General features: G+C 32.2%; 2 protein-coding genes across 2 annotated transcripts; one reads left to right on the top strand and one right to left on the bottom strand.

Annotated features, from left to right (window-relative positions):
- Nucleotides 1-452: 452 nt before the first annotated feature.
- On the top strand, nucleotides 453-7,623 carry LOC105362720 (uncharacterized). Its single transcript, XM_011500206.1, has 4 exons — nucleotides 453-4,591; nucleotides 4,953-5,505; nucleotides 5,960-7,000; nucleotides 7,294-7,623. Exons 1-4 carry the CDS (start codon nucleotides 476-478, stop codon nucleotides 7,596-7,598), a joined length of 6,015 nt encoding a protein of 2,004 aa, XP_011498508.1. The 5' UTR covers nucleotides 453-475; the 3' UTR covers nucleotides 7,599-7,623.
- Nucleotides 7,624-9,797: 2,174 nt separating this feature from the next.
- LOC105362558 (alkylglycerol monooxygenase) lies at nucleotides 9,798-18,547 on the bottom strand. Its single transcript, XM_011500018.1, has 10 exons — nucleotides 18,326-18,547; nucleotides 17,771-17,898; nucleotides 17,168-17,319; nucleotides 16,058-16,161; nucleotides 14,500-14,662; nucleotides 13,624-13,775; nucleotides 12,607-12,741; nucleotides 11,686-11,799; nucleotides 10,466-10,869; nucleotides 9,798-9,923 (listed from the first exon to the last, which is right to left on the bottom strand). Exons 1-9 carry the CDS (start codon nucleotides 18,455-18,457, stop codon nucleotides 10,639-10,641), a joined length of 1,311 nt encoding a protein of 436 aa, XP_011498320.1. The 5' UTR covers nucleotides 18,458-18,547; the 3' UTR covers nucleotides 9,798-9,923; nucleotides 10,466-10,638.
- Between the last annotated feature and the right edge of the window lie 798 nt (nucleotides 18,548-19,345).

The raw sequence follows: 19,345 nt of genomic DNA on the forward strand, positions 1-19,345 counted from the left end.
GATACCCCGGAGAGAAAAATCTAATGATGAAATTGCAAAGACAATCGTTCCTAAAAGAGAAAAGTCTAAAGACAAATTTTCTACAAAATTGCCTGCGAAAGATATGAAATCAAAGAACGTGGCGCCAAGAGAAAAATCAAATGATGAATTTTCTATTAAATCGGTGTCAAAAGCAAAGGAAGTTGCATCTGAAAAATCGACAGTAAAAGGAGAAAAATCGAAGGAAGATATAACTACAAAATTTATACCTAAAAGACAAAAGTCGAAAGACGAATTTTCAAAGAATTTGTCAAAGAAAGAAAAGTCAATGGATGAATGTAAAGGAATGGCCATTATGGGTCATGAAGAATCGATAAGCGAAGATGCTGGTAAGTTAGTCGAAAGAAGGCCCGAATCGTCTGTAATAAGTGGGCAAAAAGTTGAAAATAAATTTGAAGAACAACAATTAAAAAGTGAAATTACACGACATGGTGCAATGGAAATTCCGTCAAAGCAAATATCTGATAAAACCCCAGCTAGCTCAGCGAAGAGTAATTTAAGTAAAAGAAAGTCTAAAGAAGATGCATCAAAAACTGTGTCTAATAAACATAAAGATAATGGCGAATCAAGTAAACAATGTTCTAAATCTCCCTGCCTTTCGAAAGACGCTGTTTCGGAAATTCCTAGTTTTCGAAGACACTCAAATCCAACAAAAGTTTCGCAAGCTTCTCCACGAAAAGACTTTGCAATGAAAACAGAACTGGAAACGGTTACGATTACCAAAACTGAAAAGCACGAAGAAGTGACGATACAGGGATATGATAAACACATGACTAAACAGAGCAGCGAATGTGAGTCTATTTCAGCAACTCTTAGAGGTGAAAAAGAAATTTCTTCGAAGCAGCTTGAGTATGGAGGTGCTTTAATGGATGGCGATTGCATTACGTCTACCACGAGTTTACTTACATCTAAAATTGATTTGAGCAAATCTACGGTCTCGGTTGAGAGGAAAGAGGTTAAGTCGTCGGTGCTCGATACGAAACAGGAGAAAATAATTAGCTGCGAGGAAATGAAAGATGTTCGAACGACCGAGAGTTCTGCATCGGTTTTAGTGAAAAAGTCTCCGGATGAAGATAGCGAAGGGGGCGAGAGTACCGTAAATCAAATGTCCGTGAATGCGTCGCACACGACATTAGTTAACGTGACCGAGAGCACGAAAATTATCCAAAGCGGATTAAATGATGAGCAGAGCATAAGATCAACTACATCGTTAGAAAATGATGAGAAAATCGTATTAACGGAAGAAACATCGAGCTCATCGAACGTCAACGTAATTGGTATGTCGATAAAACTAGAGCGAGAAGTCGATGACATTAATATTAAGGACGAGGACCGTAACGAAGCGGATGATACATGTACACGTGTAGAAGAGAGTACGGTGGATAATTTAAAATGTACGGTCGATGTAACGAGTCCTGACGCTCGAGATAATACGACAATAAAACATCAGCCTCTGGAAAGTGGAGCTGTTGAGTCTGAATGTTTTCAGAATGTACTTGCCGATAATTTAACATGGAAATTTGAAAGCATAATGGAACAATCAGGCAACATTGAAAGGGACGTTGATAGCGCAAATGCATACGTCGATGAAAAATTGTCGGATGATAAATTAAGCTCCGATGTGATAATGTGTGCCGATGGTAATGTAACGGCAGTTGAATCGAAGAAAATAGCCAACAAACCGCCATCGTTAGCACATAATGTCACAGAATTATTATCATCGATGGATGAGATAGCATTAGGCTCCGGTGCGATTGTCGAGGGAAAATTTATTTCCGAATTATCAGGAGCCAGGGTTTTAGAAATTTTAGAACCAGAAAACGATAGTGTGGAAACGATATTTTTATTGGATGACGAGGAGCTCTCAAAAAATGACGACGAAGCATTACGCGAAAGCTTATCGATCGACTCGTTGAGTTCGATAAATAAAGGCCTTGACGCGCACTCGCTCGGATTTGCCGAGAATAATGATAATGAATATTTTTATGCGGACGAGAGTCGAGAGAGGGGTAAGTCGAACGTTGAAGATATCTGTGTGAAAAGACGAGGACAGAGGGATTCATTTGAAATCGAAAGCCCGCCGCTTGTCTCGCCAAGATCAAAAATAATGGAGTTGGAAATTAAACCCGTCGATTGGATGATTGGCGATGAGAAAATAGAAGTGTCGGAACAATTGCAGCCGTATGAGGCATTTGAGAAAGAGCTTGAAGAGTACGAATCGACGATTAGAACGGCGAGCGAGGAAAGCGACGCGAAAGTCGTCGAGGCAAAAGCCCTTGCAATACCGCGAATAGAAAAAACGAATTTTGAATTATTTGACGATGAGGAGAATATTGAACTAAGCGGAAGCGGAAAGTCGAAATTCACCGTCGTCCCGGTAAGCGAGCAGGACATTGAAATAGAGAGGGAACTAGTTGAAAACGAGTTAGACGTTAGCTGTCAGGAATTGATGGAGACACTTCAGAAGGAGCACGATGCGAGAACGCCAAGATATAGTTTAACCGATGAAATGTACGCAAAGTCATTTCAATTTAGAACGGTGGACGAAGACGAAGATATTTTAACTAATGCCTTCGACAGGTTTGAAAAATTAAAGTTGAGTGACGTGGCCTTTGAAACAAAAACGGCTGTTAATGTTATTGAAAATGAAGAATTTATGAGCGTCGATGAATATTTTCAGCCACTGCCAAGTACTAGTGAGCCGACGACGGATGGTAATTTAATGGAATTATACGAGGAGAATTTCGAGACGTCCCTACAAATAAAAAATGAAAGAGCAGAGGGATCGAGGGAGAACGAGGGAGAGAAGGGATCGAGTGTCGAAGAATTATCGATGAACAATCGAGATTCACTGATCGAATGTATGAATTTTGGTAATGAAATTCATAGTGAAGAAATCGTGGATTTGAGAAACGAGTCCTTGGACAAATACAAATCCGTAGGAAATGAGACGTCGGGCATTGTCGAAAAGCCCGTAGAACTTATAGATTTAATGAAAATGAGCGACACTGACGGGACGTCGATTAATAAAGCTGAGACATTGCCAGACAGGGGCGTTGAGGGAATCGTTGAGTCAATCGACACGTTCGAGCGAGATAATGCAAATAACAAACAAAATTGGTCTTACAATTTAGAGAATTTTCAAGATCAACCCGTACCGTCCGAGCTTATGCTGAAAACGGAGCTCAAAAGCACGGAACTCGAGGCAAAACATGATAACGTTGAATTGTTATCGTACAAGGTCTTTGATCCGGAGGAAAGGAAGGAAGTTCGGGAGCCCCGTGAAGTGCATGGGATTCAGAAGCCGCCACGAACGGATATTCACAGGGACGGGAAATTTGATTTTCGTTCCAAAGTCTCGGATGATCATAAACGCATGAGCGATAAGCGAGAGAAGCTACACATGTCCCATCAAGAGATAAGCCCATATAAAATGAAGAAGGAGGACTTTCAGAATGTTGACGCGTGCGCGCGCTATGGTATCAAGGTGCTGGACCAAGTGGTAAAAAAAGAAATAGCCGAGGTAAAGGAGAATCTCGAAGCGGCTAAACAAGATCTTATCGAAGAGCTAAGTGAAAATAGTGACAATGTCATACAAATCAAGGACTCTCCATCTGAATTTCAATTTAAACTGCAGCCAGAATCAATTCCAAATGAATTGCCTTTCCTTTATAAGGCACCTTCATTGGACAAAGTCATGGATACCGACGACTTTACATCCTCACCGTCCTCTCCGTCAGTTAAACCGCGCGAGTATGACGAAATTACGCGCGAAATTAAGGACGAAAGCTCCCCTGAACATTGTTCGGCCGAGATGAAGACTTTGGATGATGATCAGAGTAAAACAATGATTATAGTCGATAGTGAATCGGAGGATAAAAGTTCGTATAAAGATACGAAGGAAAGTGTCGAATCATTAACCTCGTCGTCGAAGGCCGCAACTCGCGTGGGTTCCGATCCCGAAGTTACCAGCAAGGATGAAACATTCTCTTTACAACCACCACAACCAGTGCCACGTCGTCGACAAAAATCTTCGCAATGTCGTCGTCGACATTTCACTTCGGAAAGTGAGGCAGACGTCTCGAGCAGCGGAGAAAGTAATTACCAATCGTGTGAATACGAGAGTGGCAGTCGTCCCTGCTCCTCGGACGTCGAGGCTCTTCAATCCGCAGCTCAGGCTAGCTCGACAACTGCCTCGGAATACGAATCGGCAATAATGTCACTCGATCATTCGTCCTCAAAGGCATTGACGTCGCAGGATTATCACACAGCGGTGAGCTCAATGAGTTCGCGAGAATCGGTGAAATCCTTAAATTCAATAAGCTCCGGGCAAATGGGTAGCATAGATAGTGAATTATCAGAGACATTGATAGCCTCTGAGCCGGAGATGGACGGAGATGAAATCGATGAAAATTTGGAAAATATACTGGACGATGATACGAAAATATCTAATTATACATCGGAGGATGAAATCGAGAAGTCACATCACGAATTTGATTCGGATATTCCTTGTATGATGAAACGTTCTAGCGAAATGATCTTCAGTCAAGTGGTAAGTTTTTTCTTTTAATTCCTTATGCGTGCGATGAAATTGTTGTAAAAACGAGAAATTAATTGAAAGTTACAATTACATTACAATGATTATAACTAAATAACTGAAAATAAAAACAATGAGAAGGAAAACGGATATGTAAAACGGAATAAATATAAATATGAATTCGAATTCTCGACAAGAGCATGGAAACGAGAGAAAAAATGTTATTCAAACAATTGCAATTATAATATGATAATGCAACAATAATATAATAATGATAAAATCATATTTAGGAGGGGTGGGGGGAGGGGTGATGACGATAACCATACATTTCTATATTTATATATATATATATATATATATAAAATATGTTACGTAGATCAACACAGAACAATTATCCAAGGGATTGAGTTCGGATATTAGGGAAAGTGACGGATCGTTGCTCTCAACTTCCGCCAAGCTTCCATTGAAAATTCAATTGGATCACGTCGATTTCACGAGACAAGAACGAACGAACGACAACAGCACCGCTCGCAGTACAATTTCTCAAGTTATTTTTAATGAAGAAAACGAGGCCGTACACGAGCCTCTTGACGAGCCATCGTCAAGCCCTTTGGAGCAAATAGATGGAAAAGGAGAAAGTTCCTTGGGCGATGCGGACTCTTTGGAAATAAAGCATACCCCAACATCGAGTATCGACGATGAGAATACAGAAGATCCTAATCCTAATTCTGGTTTATCGTTACAGCAGCAGTTAAGTATGACGTCGTCGTCAATGTCGGGAGTTTCATTGGAAACGGTTATTGAAAAGGAGCATGCGGATAGAAATTCCGATAGCGACTCGTTTGAACTGGTCGATAAGCCCGATCTCATCGATGATTTCATCGTAGTTGAAGAGGTCGGTCGCGAGGCTGAGGAATTCGACGCCGAAGGTATATCAATTATTTGTCTATCATTGATAATAATCGTACGTTAAATTTCGCGTCTAAACGACAGTGTATTGACTTTTTTCGTTATTGTTTTTTGTTTTTTGTTTTTTGTTTTTGCATTTGTTTGCATTTGTTGTTGTTTTCTAAATCAAAGGGACACTTAAAATTTCTATCGTTCGATAGTTAAGTGACGCGAGAAATAATAAAAGTACTTTTAAGCGTATATTAAGTGCGGGAGGTGGGTTGGGTAGTGAGAACTTTAATGTTAAATATGACGCTTCGAGCAATGAAACGAGACTATATCAACGCATTCGTCCTTAAAAATCACTTTCCCATAAACGGATCCAAAGTTGAAATCCAAAGGCAAACCTGTATCATGTATCCTACCTAATGAAAATTAGGTAGGAAAGAAAAATAGGCCCGTGGCGATAATAATTCTTCAATTGATATTGCGCAGGTAAAGGCGTTCGTATCACTTCGGCGTCGCACATCGGTGGTAAGAGCTTTGATCGGGAAATCGAGAATCTGGTAGCCGAGAGGCAAGAGGATCAAAAGTCTCAGGCCCATTCGGCGCACAGTAACGCCGACCTCTTTGACTTCGAATCGGAAGAAAGTCCACCACAAGCATCGAACGATGATCAATATTCGCAATCGTGCTCCGACGACGAGCAATACAACGAGGGCAGCAAAAAGTGGATGGAAATGCAATTCCGTCCGAGCGAAGCTCGTTTTTACGAGATGGAGTACGAGCGCGGCCCACTCGAAGATATCAAGGAGGAAGAAGTGACGGATTTCGAGGCAGGAAGCAGTCGTTTCGGTAGCATAGGCAGTCAAAAGGAGTCGATCGGTAGTATCGGTAGTATGCGTGGCAGCTTCGGTAGTACTCCCGATAATTACGAAGCCCTTATGGCTAAGCGCTATTTCAAGCCAACGGACCACGATAATATATCGCTGAGCTCGCTGCAGGAGTTCGAGCACCTGGAGAGCGCGGTTGCGCTGGAGAATGCAAAGAAACGTGACAATCGGCAGAGCGGCTCGCAGGACTCGTCGAGTAATGGAAGTTTATCGAAGAAATACATCATTGGCAAATCGGGTCTCGGTGACGACGTATCCTTGTCGTCGGTCAAGGACTTCGAAGTCTTGGAGAAGGCGTGCCGAGAGGCGCACATGATCGAGCTTCGAGCTCGGGAGGAAGAGGACTTGTTGGATCACGAGAGCCCGGAAAATCGATATAAGCTGGAGAACTTGGCGAGAGCAAAGATCGAAAGTCAAGGGAGTGCTCCCGAGTCCTTCAATCCGAGCACATCGGGCTCCGATGATTATGAGAAACGTATTAAGGAGATCGACGAGATAATAAGACTGGCGCAAGCTAACGTTGAGAAAATTGATAAACAAGACGATACAAACGACGATATATCGCAAATGGAATTGACGGATGCTGGCGATAAATCAGTTGTACCTCCCGCGATTATTCCGTCTGAAGCATCAGTCGCGCAGGGTGAGAATATAATATTTTTGTAAACAGCCGTTAATAGAGCAATTCAATGTTATAATAGAGAATAAAGTATCGTTTGATTATACAAAGAAAGCAAAGAAAAACATAAACAAAAACAAAAACCAATGGATATATATATAATATATCCAATGGTATAATAGATTATGTATTTTGTGTTGACGTTGATGCTTATTCCACACTGCCATTATGCGCAATAAAATATTCTCGTTGCATATAATCTATTATCATTTTATCTAGAATTGTTAATTACTGCTAAAGGTGAATTTGATTTTTAGAATCGGCAGGAGGATTAAGTGAAATGAACGTGATGGAAACAAGTACAGATTCGTTAGAGCTCGAAGGTAGACAAAATTATAATGTTATGTGTCGAAGTTCGGACTCTTTAGAATTAAAAACTACGCTCGACTATCCGTCATTAAGCTCAGATTCCTTAAATAATTTTAAAGATCCCAAAGAAGAACAAGACAAACAATGTAGTATTCGTAGACGAATCTCGTCGGATAGTTTGGAAACTCCTGTGCTGGAATCGCAGGACACGCATAAAGAAGAAAAAGGGAAGGATAGAATAGGCGAAAGTTAGATTTCAATGTAAAGATTTACATTATCCTTAGGTAATATCTATTATATTTTTTATCAATTAAGTATTTGCAATAATATGAAATTTCTCGAGTATTCGTAGTGTACATTTTTATATATAAAAAAAAAAAAAAAAAAAAAAAAAAAAAAAAAAAAAAAAAATCCAAAATTATTCATTACCAAGTAGAAAATTTGTAGTTTCAAGTGTACTTTCACGTAATACCAATGATTATAAATATTTACATTATTACCAAAAATTCACAACAATTTGACCATATAAGACTGTTCAGTAATTGTTAAAATAATAATTTTTGTTTCCTTTTTTTCTTCACGTATAATGTGATAAAGAACTAAATAAATAAAATTATTGACAAACAACAACAATTTGATAGAAATATTAAATTTATAATAAAATATTGAAATTAAATTATTATATGCGTATTGTATACATAAATAGTATATGCGATCTGTTAAAATAAATTATTAATACGATTGATTAATATAAATTTAAAAAAAAAAATTAATATAAATATTTCGTTTTTTTTTTTTTTTTGTTTTAGAGAGAAAGAGCGAGAGCGAGAGAGAGAGAGAGAGAGAGAGAATGTACCACGAATGGACATTTAAGCGAATGGAAATCAGTTTTCCATGCACAAGCTTCAATGCGCACTAAACGAAGAATTTTTAACAAACCGATGTATTTTGTAAAAGAAATCAATCGAACTGATATTAATATTGCATTTCGTGCGTTATTCCACAATAAAGGATAATTAATTATCCTTTTTGAAGATTATTACGGAGGTGTTTAGATTTTATTATTAGAAGTAGGGATGACCTTCATGTGTTTTCCAATGTGAAATCAACGCAGTCTCCAGTTTCATTAATGCAAAATACATATAGTTTATAAAAAGTGAAATGTGAAATAAACAAATATTACGAGGTCTTGTGATTAATATTCGAATAAGTGTTTAAAAACTATAATGGCTGTAAGTGAATATTTAAAAATTTTATATATTTATAAAAGAAAGGAATTTATATAATTTACTTGTTTCGTGGGGTGGCTGGGTAAGGAGGACGAGGAGGAGGAAAATTATGAAAAAGTTTTTGAAAAGGTCTTAGCCTAATGTTTATGGAATCCCATTCTTGACTGCTTATCGCTTTATCATTTATTTATGCTCATGAAACTGGATGTAAAGTAAGTGTGCGTATATAAGATTCGTTGACGATGCATTTTCGCTTGTGCAATTATTGTTTACATGTAACAGTCTATTATTGGTCTACGAAGCGCACTTGCTTCCCTGCAACTCGAAACGGAAGAAATGCCGGTAACTTGTAATCGCGCAATACAAAAACTGATGAAAATATTATATAAAATTGCGACGCGCCGCACACATTAATGATTTATCAATGTATCGCCAATCAATTTTTAGGCGAAACTCAATAAAATAAACGATAATAAACAATGAAAACTAATAAATAATAAATAATGCAAGAATAAATCAATGACATAGATGAGAAGCGCACTTAATAAAATATAATTCGCTAATTATGGCTCGGCCATTTATTTATTCACATTAATGCGTACGACTCTGTGCATTGCTTTTGTAAATCGTCATGTTTTTGAAATGCTATTTGTATGTCCTCAAGTTGTATAATAATAGTGCTCTATTAAAATGGCATGTTTTATATGTATTTGGAATTTATGTTTTGCTTTCATTTAATTTAAATCATTTTACTAACACATATCACGACAAGTGTTTTATTTGGTAAAGATAAGTTGCTTAATTCTAAAGCTACGAGAATATATATATATATACTTGAGACGTCAATGTGATTAGGATTTCATTTTGAATTCTTTACGTTTGACGTTAAGCTATTTAATTTAATTTCATATCTCTGAAATTATTATGGGACTGTAATTCGATTTGATCAATTATAAACATATTATTAATTAAAATAAGAATCCGTATTTAACGAAAGGAAAAAGAAAAAGATTTATATAAAAAATGTTTAACGATCAATTTATGAATATCAACACATTGATAAATTAAAATTATTCAAAATTTTATGTATTCTCATGTGATTAATGTTGAAATATATAACGGAGAACATTGTTATTTACACACTTTACGCATAAATTCTAACAACGATTTATCAATTTATTTATTAATGAGGCAATAAAAATAGAAAAACAAAATCAGTTAAAAATCTATTTTAATATTAAATGTAAATAATTACATTGGAATTCGCGGGCTCTGTAAGTATGTGCATTAATTGTGCATTGGCTGCGTAAGATTTTTAACAACTTGGATTGTTTGGTTGCTTTGCCTATCTGTAAACAAATGAAGAAAAAAAAATCTATAAAGGATGAGTCATTTAATACAATTGATTAATATCGTGGAACTTTCAAATTATAATAATATTAAACTACTGGGGAATTAAGATTTGATTTTCATTCGTTCTTAGTTTTAAACAGTGATAAATACTCTTCTGAAACTAAATATACAACAGAATAAAATTACAAAATCTGTGAAAACAATATTTATTACAAATTATAATTGTAAATCGAGTATAAACTTTAAAATTTTTAAACGTTAAAGTCAACAGTTATTTCGAAATATAATTACCATAATTTCGCTCAAAATTTTATTAATTTTAACATTCTTTGTAAGTGATTAAATTTTTGTCAAATGAACATTGTAAAGCAAATGTAATTTAAATGCAATTCATTTTTCAATTGTTATAAAGCGAAAGGTTGATAATCATAAAAGATTTAAGTATCTGCGCATATACATTCATATATATGAATATGTATTATTCATGTCCGATTCAATATGATGTGTATATATTAAAAATAATACGAAAACAAATTACCCAGTAATACAACATCGCCAAACAATTTGAGGAATCTGCAATAATGCCCAGAAACATTCATTTTAATAGAAATTCATTATTTCATGAATCTCCATTTTTTCCCTATGGTCTTCAAGTCTAAATTAACTATTTTTAAAATTATTTTAAATCATCTATTGCATTGCACGTTTTCACTACCAAACTGCCAAAAATTTAAAAATATCATAAATCCATAAACAACAGGATGCGGCATAAGTGTATGTGACCAATGAATTTTGAATATTTTTTAAAAAGTATAAGTAACTGCAACATCTTATTAATTCAAGTATATTGGCAAACTTTGATCTATCAAATAGTAAACCTATTATTATTAAGGCGCATGCATTGTTGATTATCGTTGCGCCCGATAAAATATGTTGTGTTTCCTGAAAAAGAAATATCGATATATATATATATATATATATATATATATATTATGTTTATTATATAATTAACGATGATTCGAGATAAATCGAATAATAATTTAATTTATCTTGAATAATAATATTTTAGAATTGGTATGTTAACAATGATAATAATAATAGTAATAATAGTAATAATAATAATATTAACAACAACAACAACAACAACAACAATAATAATACTAATAATAATAAGTAAAGAAATTGCAGCTAATATTAACGAGTACTCATTTTTAATTAAATATCTATTCAAAATGAAAACAACTTTTTCTGTGTACGAAATCAGAAAATATGAAAATCTATGGTTTTATGAATATATTATATTACAAAATTTTATGAAATTAAACAATACAGATATGCATGGTCAGCTAATATTCATTTATTTACTTTTTCACACAATTACGTGAGATAAAGTTTAATTATTCATAAAGTCCATACATTTTCTTACTTTCATTGACATTTAATATATTGAAATTTTATGCGATTATTATCGAATAAGCATGTGTAATCAACGAATTAAAATCTGTTAAAATATGCTCAAAAATTAAATGGAAATAAAAGAAAATGCTTATTAAATACATTAGAACATTTTGTAAGCATTTGACTTTTATGAGTCAAATGATATATTAAATATAGATATATAATCCAATGGAAATAAATTAATTACAAATATATATTTAACAAAATGGCAAATGGTATTAGATTTATTCGTCGTAAGAATAATATTAGGAACAATAATAAATATTTGCAAATAGTATAAAAGTGTAAAAAAAAACTTACGAATTTTTCCACGTAGAGTTGCACATGTGTATAAAGTACAAGGCTAAAGTGCAGCACAATATAGAAATTTTGCCAATTGGACATTCGCGGATTATATTTGATCCGCGACGTGACCTAATACATTTATTTTGTAAGTTAACTATAATTATCATTGAACAGTTCATGAATATAAGAGCATTTTATTGATAAATTGTAAAAGTATGGAAAATAAACCGAAAATGTTATATATATATATATATATATATATATATATATCAATGTCGGATTATAGAAATTATTTATGCAGCATGAAACGTAGTCATATCTTTTGACAATTTCGTAGTAAGACGAAAAGATCCGACGGACGTAAAGATTCATGAATTTTTAAGCGCGACAGCTTTCACTTAATCATAAAAATCTCCTCCTCATTAAGTCTGTTTAGTACAAGTGTTAAGAAATTATTAAGAATTATAACGGCGTTCCATTGTTTCAAGCAACACTCTAATGCACCGACCATACTCATAAAATTCAATTTAACTCATTTTTCAATTATAGTCAATATCAATTGTTTCGAGCAAAGTCTCAAAAAATAATAATAACCCTCCGGTCTCCACAATTATCCCAATATCGTACAACCGCCGCTTCCGGTGGCCCAAATTTTCGTAAAGCTTGCAACAACAATGCTCACAATTATTCCAACGGCAATAAAAGCTTCGATGCATCGCTGAAAATTTAAGTTTCACTTCTCCATTTTCCCGCCATGCATGCACTTTCCTTATAATCCATTCGCGAAACTATCCTAGTGCCAACACTCTGGCCTCTTGAAACCGTCTCGTTTTACCTATTATTTTTCGTATTATAAATAAGACACGATGGCCGCGAATTGTTCTCACACGCTTATTGTCATATCGATACGTCCATACTAATGTCATTGCGTCTTACGTTCACTTTGAATTCGTCAAGGCCAAGGCGTGGGAGGCCTGGCTGCCAACTTGGGCCCTTCCAGTACACCGCCAACTTGTCTCTCGAATTTCCCATGCCGAGGCTGCGGCCAATCATCGATGCCACATAGAATACCTTAAATTAGAATTAAATTTTATGTAAGCTGAAGCTAAGACGCGTGTCTGCTCAAATGCAAGTAGCGCCATTAAATATCCAGTAAATATCGCGGGGCTTTCATCGATTATCTCCTTACACAAACGCCAATACATATCTCTTTTGCAAGTTCACAAGTTCATACATTTGACGTATGATTTTGAGAGAGTTTATCAAGGTGCTTTATGCCATTAAATTGTAAAATACCTTAAGGACTACTATTTCTCCTCTTTCTGACCTATAAAGCTATTTGCGACTGAAAGATGGTTATCGAACTTATTATAAAGGGAAAAAAAATATTAGTTTAAATACCATAAAAGTTTGGAAGTAACGGGTCAGAAAAGATACTTTAAGTTGTCTATAAGATGAATAGGCGTTTGATGATGTTAAAACTCACCTCATTATTGTTATTAGCATTGTGTTACTTAATTACTCGTTAATTCTTTAAAAAAAAAAAAATAAATAAAATAGTCATAATAGTCATATTTAATCAAGCATTAATAGTTGTTATACAAATTTCATTTTCATAATTTAATTTCAGAGCAATTTAAAATTTTTCTTTTCTTTCTTTCTTTCTTTTTTTTTAACATTGAAATAATAAGTAAAATATATTGTTTCTATATGATTGTATGGGAACAACTTTTTTTTTTTATCTTATACAAACAATATTTAATACAACAATTATTGGAATTATTATTGGTCACAAAATAGGATAAAAAAATCTTAACTTTATCATAATAATACGAGTATGATTTACTTCAAAGATAAAGAAAAAGCTTAAACCTCTAGACTACAAAAAAAAGAAAATTTATTATTTCTAATAATCTATCGTTCCATATTCCATATAATAATTTTATAACAAACCTGGAGAAACAATGGATTGTACGATTGAGGATTAACCACCAAACCATAAATTATTTCTTCGTTTTTTCGTTCCTCTGCAAAAGTTCCAAAAAGCCGATCCCATAATATTAGAACACCACCGTAATTAGTATCCAAACAGTATAAATTACATCCTATAACAAACAATTAACAATTTTAATATTATAATTTTTTTTGTATATAAATTACTAGATGAATTTGTATAAAAAGTGCTCAATAAAATTAGAGATTTATAACCGAGATTTAAAATTATATTTAAATTACATTTAAGTAAATAGTCTTTTTAAAAAATAATTTCATCAGTTCCTTTTCAAATCATTCGATCATTCCTGGTTTTTTGAACCATCATCGTCATTATCATCATCATCATCATCATCATCATCATCATCATCATCATCATCATCATCATCATTATGATCAATAATATATTTATTATTACAATTATAATTATAATTATCATTATTATTATGATTTTTTATTATGATTATTATTATTATTCTTATTATTATTATTCTTATTATCATTATTATTATGATTATCATAGTTGTTGTTGTTGTTATTATGTATAATATTAGTATGAAATCGTTTTAATAACTTTATTTTCATTAAACTGTCTAGTCTAAAATATAAAATGCAAAATCAATTTTATTTTTAAGACTATTGTAATATTTATGAATAATTCTATATGTTTTAATACTGTTGGTAGAATATCAATTGTCTACATGGAATTTTTAAAATAATCATACGTAAATTTTAACTTTTAAACATTTTTCATAATAAAAATTTTTTAATATTAAATGAAATATCATATTGAGTATTATGCGAATCTTTTATTTAAAGACTTAATGAAATAATTACCATGATGAACACGATGATGCTTCGGCGTATTAAATATCCATTCGAATGGACCAAGATCATGAATTACTGTTGTATGTATCCAAAGTTGATAAATCAAATTGAATTGGTGATGAGCCACAAAATGAGAAGGTGGTATGAAAAAAGCCAGTGGTAAGTAAAATAACTAAAAACATATTTACGTTTATAAATTTTAATTTTGGTCGATTTTTAATATATGTGCTATAGAGATATTGTATTGTTTATATAATAAATTAAAATAATTTTTTCTTATTTATGCAACAAAAAAGTTTGCTCTAAATATATTAAATAAGAATCATGAACATTTGATTACTTTCCAATCATTTTTCTATGCGTTTTTTTACCTATTTCATTTGAAAAATAAATTTGCACACATATATATATATACACATGTATGGTATATGAAAATAGTAAATCGTGTAATTATCATTAATATTCGATATGTAATTTAAAGTCGTTTATCTTCTTAATTTTGTCTTTTCTTTTTTTTTTTAAGAAGATTGTAACTATAAAATATTGTAAAATAATGGCAACAATGTATCAAAATTTATTTTAAATTATTAAAAATGAATTATATAATGATTGAACGGATAACGGATGTAATGTAGGAAACAACGGATAGAATGTAATAAACTGTAGTAAAGTTTAAATACTTTATACTGTTGTGAGATAATGTATATGTTCAGATTGTCATAAGATTATAAAATATAAAAATAGAGTGATTTTATAACTCTAAGAAGCATAACAATCCTGACTCAATCAACGTTTGATATGTAATTGCTTATTACATGCTAATATTCGTATCGCATTAATGATTTATTTTATGGATTTTCATGTAATTAAATCATTATTACTTTTTCTTAATTTTTTTCTCATTTTATAAATATTTAATTACGACTATTTGAGCATTGCCATGGGAGTAGGGAGCATATAAATTAGTTGCTTTATTAACTGTTTCAATAATTTTTAGTATGATATTATGAGTAAAATAGAAAGGATAAGGTTTTGATTTCCAATGAAGATTGTCATTTCATTCTGTCTACAATTATAATTTAAAGACTATAAAAATTACTCAAATATTGAAGTATAATTGCCGAAGTAAAGAGGAGAAGAGGCATTTACAATCCACAAAATATGAAAGCATTATTTCGAATATTGGGGAGGGTGTTGAGAAATATAATGCCAAAAATTTATATAAATAAGATTCTTGAAATAACGTTATTTTGATCAATATCACCAAAGTATGTGTATAATGGAAGTGTTAGGTGGTAACTAAATCGCACCACAAGATCGGGCTTGCCAACGCTGAAGGTGTAAAAACTGAGAGACAAATACGACTTTAAAAGTGTACTTAGGAATGAAAAATTTTGTCGAGAAGGAATTCTGACGGAGGCAAAAAAATGCGTAAAGCGGAGAGGGAAGATCGATTTCACCTTAAAGGGATCAAATGTATTATGTGGAGGCGCCGAAGAGTATGACACTCGAGGCAATCCGAGCGTAGCACTTTTTTTTTTTTATGTACTTGTGTAACTGTACTTACGAAGCTGCACCAATGTTGCAACACCGACTGACGCAGTCCGACCACAAGATTGAATTCCTCACTGCTGTGATGGACCTGATGGTGCGCCCAGAGGAAGAGCACTTCTGTAAAGCAGGAAGGGGATGAGCGTAGGGATAGAGAATAAATAGCCTTGACAATACTCTTGACTTGAGCATTGACCCGTGCCGTATCGACGAATGAGAGTTTCAAAGTAGCCCTTTTGGCTTCTTTTTTCATTCTTTTTTTTTTTTTTTTCACACGTCTCGAGACGTATTCATCATTCGGTCACGTTGTTCGATTATATTATGATTATTTTATAAACGCGAGCAATGTGACTGCCAATTACGGACTAATAGCATTGCCTGTAATGGATTTAGCACGAACTGATATATTATAATGTTATATTAAACGAACGATTTGTACGTATTTATTGGTGAAATATACGTACGCTATTCTTTATTTTGATCACGTGTATTATGTATTATATCTTATCTATTCATATGAATGTGAAAAGTGTATTTATCTGTGTATGAAATATATATGGGCAAATGTGTAAATAAAATTACTTTGCATATAAATTGTCGACAATTAAATTATTTAATATGTAACGTTAACTATATTTATAATTTTATTAGCATTGGTCGATACTTAATAAAATTATAAGTAAAATTTTGAGTAATTTATAAATGTAATATGTGCATTGTCGTAAGATATAATTATTCGAGTTATATACGATAAATTGACATAACATTGGTGTAAATTTTTCTATTTTATAATGACTTGATTGAAAGATATTTCTATTGCCTTGGTTTCTAAATATACTACTTTTAAAGTTCTAAATCCTGGAGATTTTGTTATTAGTCCAAAGCTCCTTAAAGAGGCCATGTTACTCATTTGCTTATGATTATCTTATGTAAAAGAATACTTGTATGTCTGTGTAGGAATAATTTTACGCGTTTTCTTTGATGAAATAATTAATATGCCCAGTTAAAAAAAGTGATATTAACAATAAATAAATAAATACATAAATAAATAAATAAATAAAAATAAAAAAAAAAAAAACTCTGTATTTAGCATGTATAAAGTTAATAAAATATGAAATAAACTCACCGTGATTTGCTCTGTGCACCCAGTAATAACAAAAGTCAACTGCGATAGCTGTTACATACCAAGTCCAAACAGAGTTCCAAGATAAATTCCATATTCGTAAATTTTGGTAAATGGATATGTAAGCATAGTACTCTGCCCCTCGAAAAATAATTCTATAAATATAACATATTCCCTTATTATTTTCCCGTCAAACAATTCAAATTACCCGCCAATTTTAAATGATTTATTATTTTAATGATTCGAATAGAAATGATTTGAAAGAAATACTTTGTGAAGTTTGCTCGTTGAATTTGGAGGGACATAGATCATGAAATAGATGACGATTAAATATAAACTTAAAAATACATTTAAATTTAAATATAAATTAGAAACTTATATATATATATATATATATATATATTTATTTATTGCTGAAGCATTGTGATAAAACTAACTGAAAAATTAGCCAAACCCAATGAATTCCATTGTAATATTCATAAAATTAATTTCTCTCGAGAAAATCTATGATTTTAAAATATAATGTAAATTTTATCGTTTCCGTGATCTCGATCGCAATAATAAAATAAATGATAAACTATACAGTATGGCGTTGCCTATGCTTACCGTCCAGTTTCTTGAAGGATCCAATGCGATAGGGAAGTCACATGATCATTTAAACGAAATGACTTTTCTTTTTTCGCGTAAATTATCGCATTTTCTAAAGCGATAAGAACGAAAAATGAAAACCAAACCTTATGCAAACAAAATAAAATCACGATTCGTATAATTATTGTCATTTCATACATTTCATGTCAAAAAATTTTTTCCCCTACACTACCATACTCATTTCATGAAAAAGCAATTAATTTTTACCTCAATACTTTGCATATAAACATCAATCAATTATTTATGATATTATTTTATGTTAAAAAAAAAGTTTAATAATATTTTTTATAAAATTTTAATATTAACAAAGAAACGATAATTTAGTAGGAAAACTGAAATAAAATAGAAAAAAATTACGTATAATATTTGGAACAAAATGTACAAAATTTTCAATAAAAATTTCAATCAAACGTACAATGACCCGAGAAAGATATTGAAATTTGAAGATAGTTTGGGAACAATGAAGAATATAGAAAATTTAAGAAAATTCTTTTGTCGCATTATTTGATTTACCTGCAATTGGTAATCCGGTACATCTTCGTACTTTTCAAATACATTTTCGTAAGGATTAATTATATAAAATAGCATACCGGCATGTTTAAGGCCACCCAGTAGGCCGGCATAGTTTTCATACGTATTGTTCATTGTGTTTTTCCTACTTTATTATATAGCTTGAAACATTGAGCAGTTTTACTTTTAGAATACAATTTCTAATAACGAAATGTATATTAGCCGAAGATTATGGCTTATTACGATCGACGTGAATAACTGAAATAGAAATTATAAATATAGCTGTCGAACTTAATAGCTAGCTGGCTTTGCTACAGAAACAAAAAAGAAACATTTTTTTTTTTTTTTTTAATTATTAGTCGATAATGATTTATTAATTTAACAATATTTTTCTTAATTTTTTAGGTTATAATTTATAGGAATATTTATAATTTAAGGCCTGATATCACGACAATCGCGTTTCTATTTCTAAGTAATTTTTTAATAATTTTTCAAATCGTTAATGCTTATATTTCTTACTAATACGATAGTATTTCATTACACTCGTTCTATAATCATATTACATTGCTTATTAAAATTATTCAATAAATCGACAAATATATTTTTTATTAATAAATTCATTTCATCTCATGATATTTTCAATTGAGATTAAATTAAGTAATGATGAAAGACGAGGGGATAGATGTTTAGTTATATTTCGGCATAAGAAATAATTTGGCTGATAATTAAACAAGGCGTTTGAAATGTATAAAGTTTTTGAAAATTTATGTTCATTAGTAAACAAAATGGCTATAATAGCGAAAAAAGGTTCGAGCTTGAAAGGTATCGACATTATTACCGTATTAAGGCATTAAACCGAATAATAAGAATAATCCACATAGTCGATGCAATTACATGCAAGTTATCTCATTTTTTTTTTTTTTTTTTTTTTTTTTTTTTTTTTTTTTACTTAATCTTCTCTTTTTAATCGAGTCTCACCACGAATTCGTACTATCTCTACCGCACTCGATACATCATTACATT

The sequence above is a fragment of the Ceratosolen solmsi genome, unplaced genomic scaffold (assembly GCF_000503995.2).
Source record: "Ceratosolen solmsi marchali unplaced genomic scaffold, CerSol_1.0 scaffold41, whole genome shotgun sequence".
NCBI classification, from domain to species: domain Eukaryota; kingdom Metazoa; phylum Arthropoda; class Insecta; order Hymenoptera; family Agaonidae; genus Ceratosolen; species Ceratosolen solmsi.

Coding starts and splice junctions, on each gene's coding strand:
- LOC105362558 (XM_011500018.1), bottom strand. CDS start 18,457: ATGAACAATACGTATGAAAACTATGCCGGCCTACTGGGTGGCCTTAAA. Junction 16,162..17,167: donor GGTGCACAGAGCAAATCACG/GTGAGTTTATTT, acceptor CCTGCTTTACAG/AAGTGCTCTTCCTCTGGGCG. Junction 10,870..11,685: donor AACTCTACGTGGAAAAATTC/GTAAGTTTTTTT, acceptor TTTCTTTTTCAG/GAAACACAACATATTTTATC.
- LOC105362720 (XM_011500206.1), top strand. CDS start 476: ATGGAAATTCCGTCAAAGCAAATATCTGATAAAACCCCAGCTAGCTCA. Junction 4,592..4,952: donor AAATGATCTTCAGTCAAGTG/GTAAGTTTTTTC, acceptor TATGTTACGTAG/ATCAACACAGAACAATTATC. Junction 5,506..5,959: donor TGAGGAATTCGACGCCGAAG/GTATATCAATTA, acceptor GATATTGCGCAG/GTAAAGGCGTTCGTATCACT.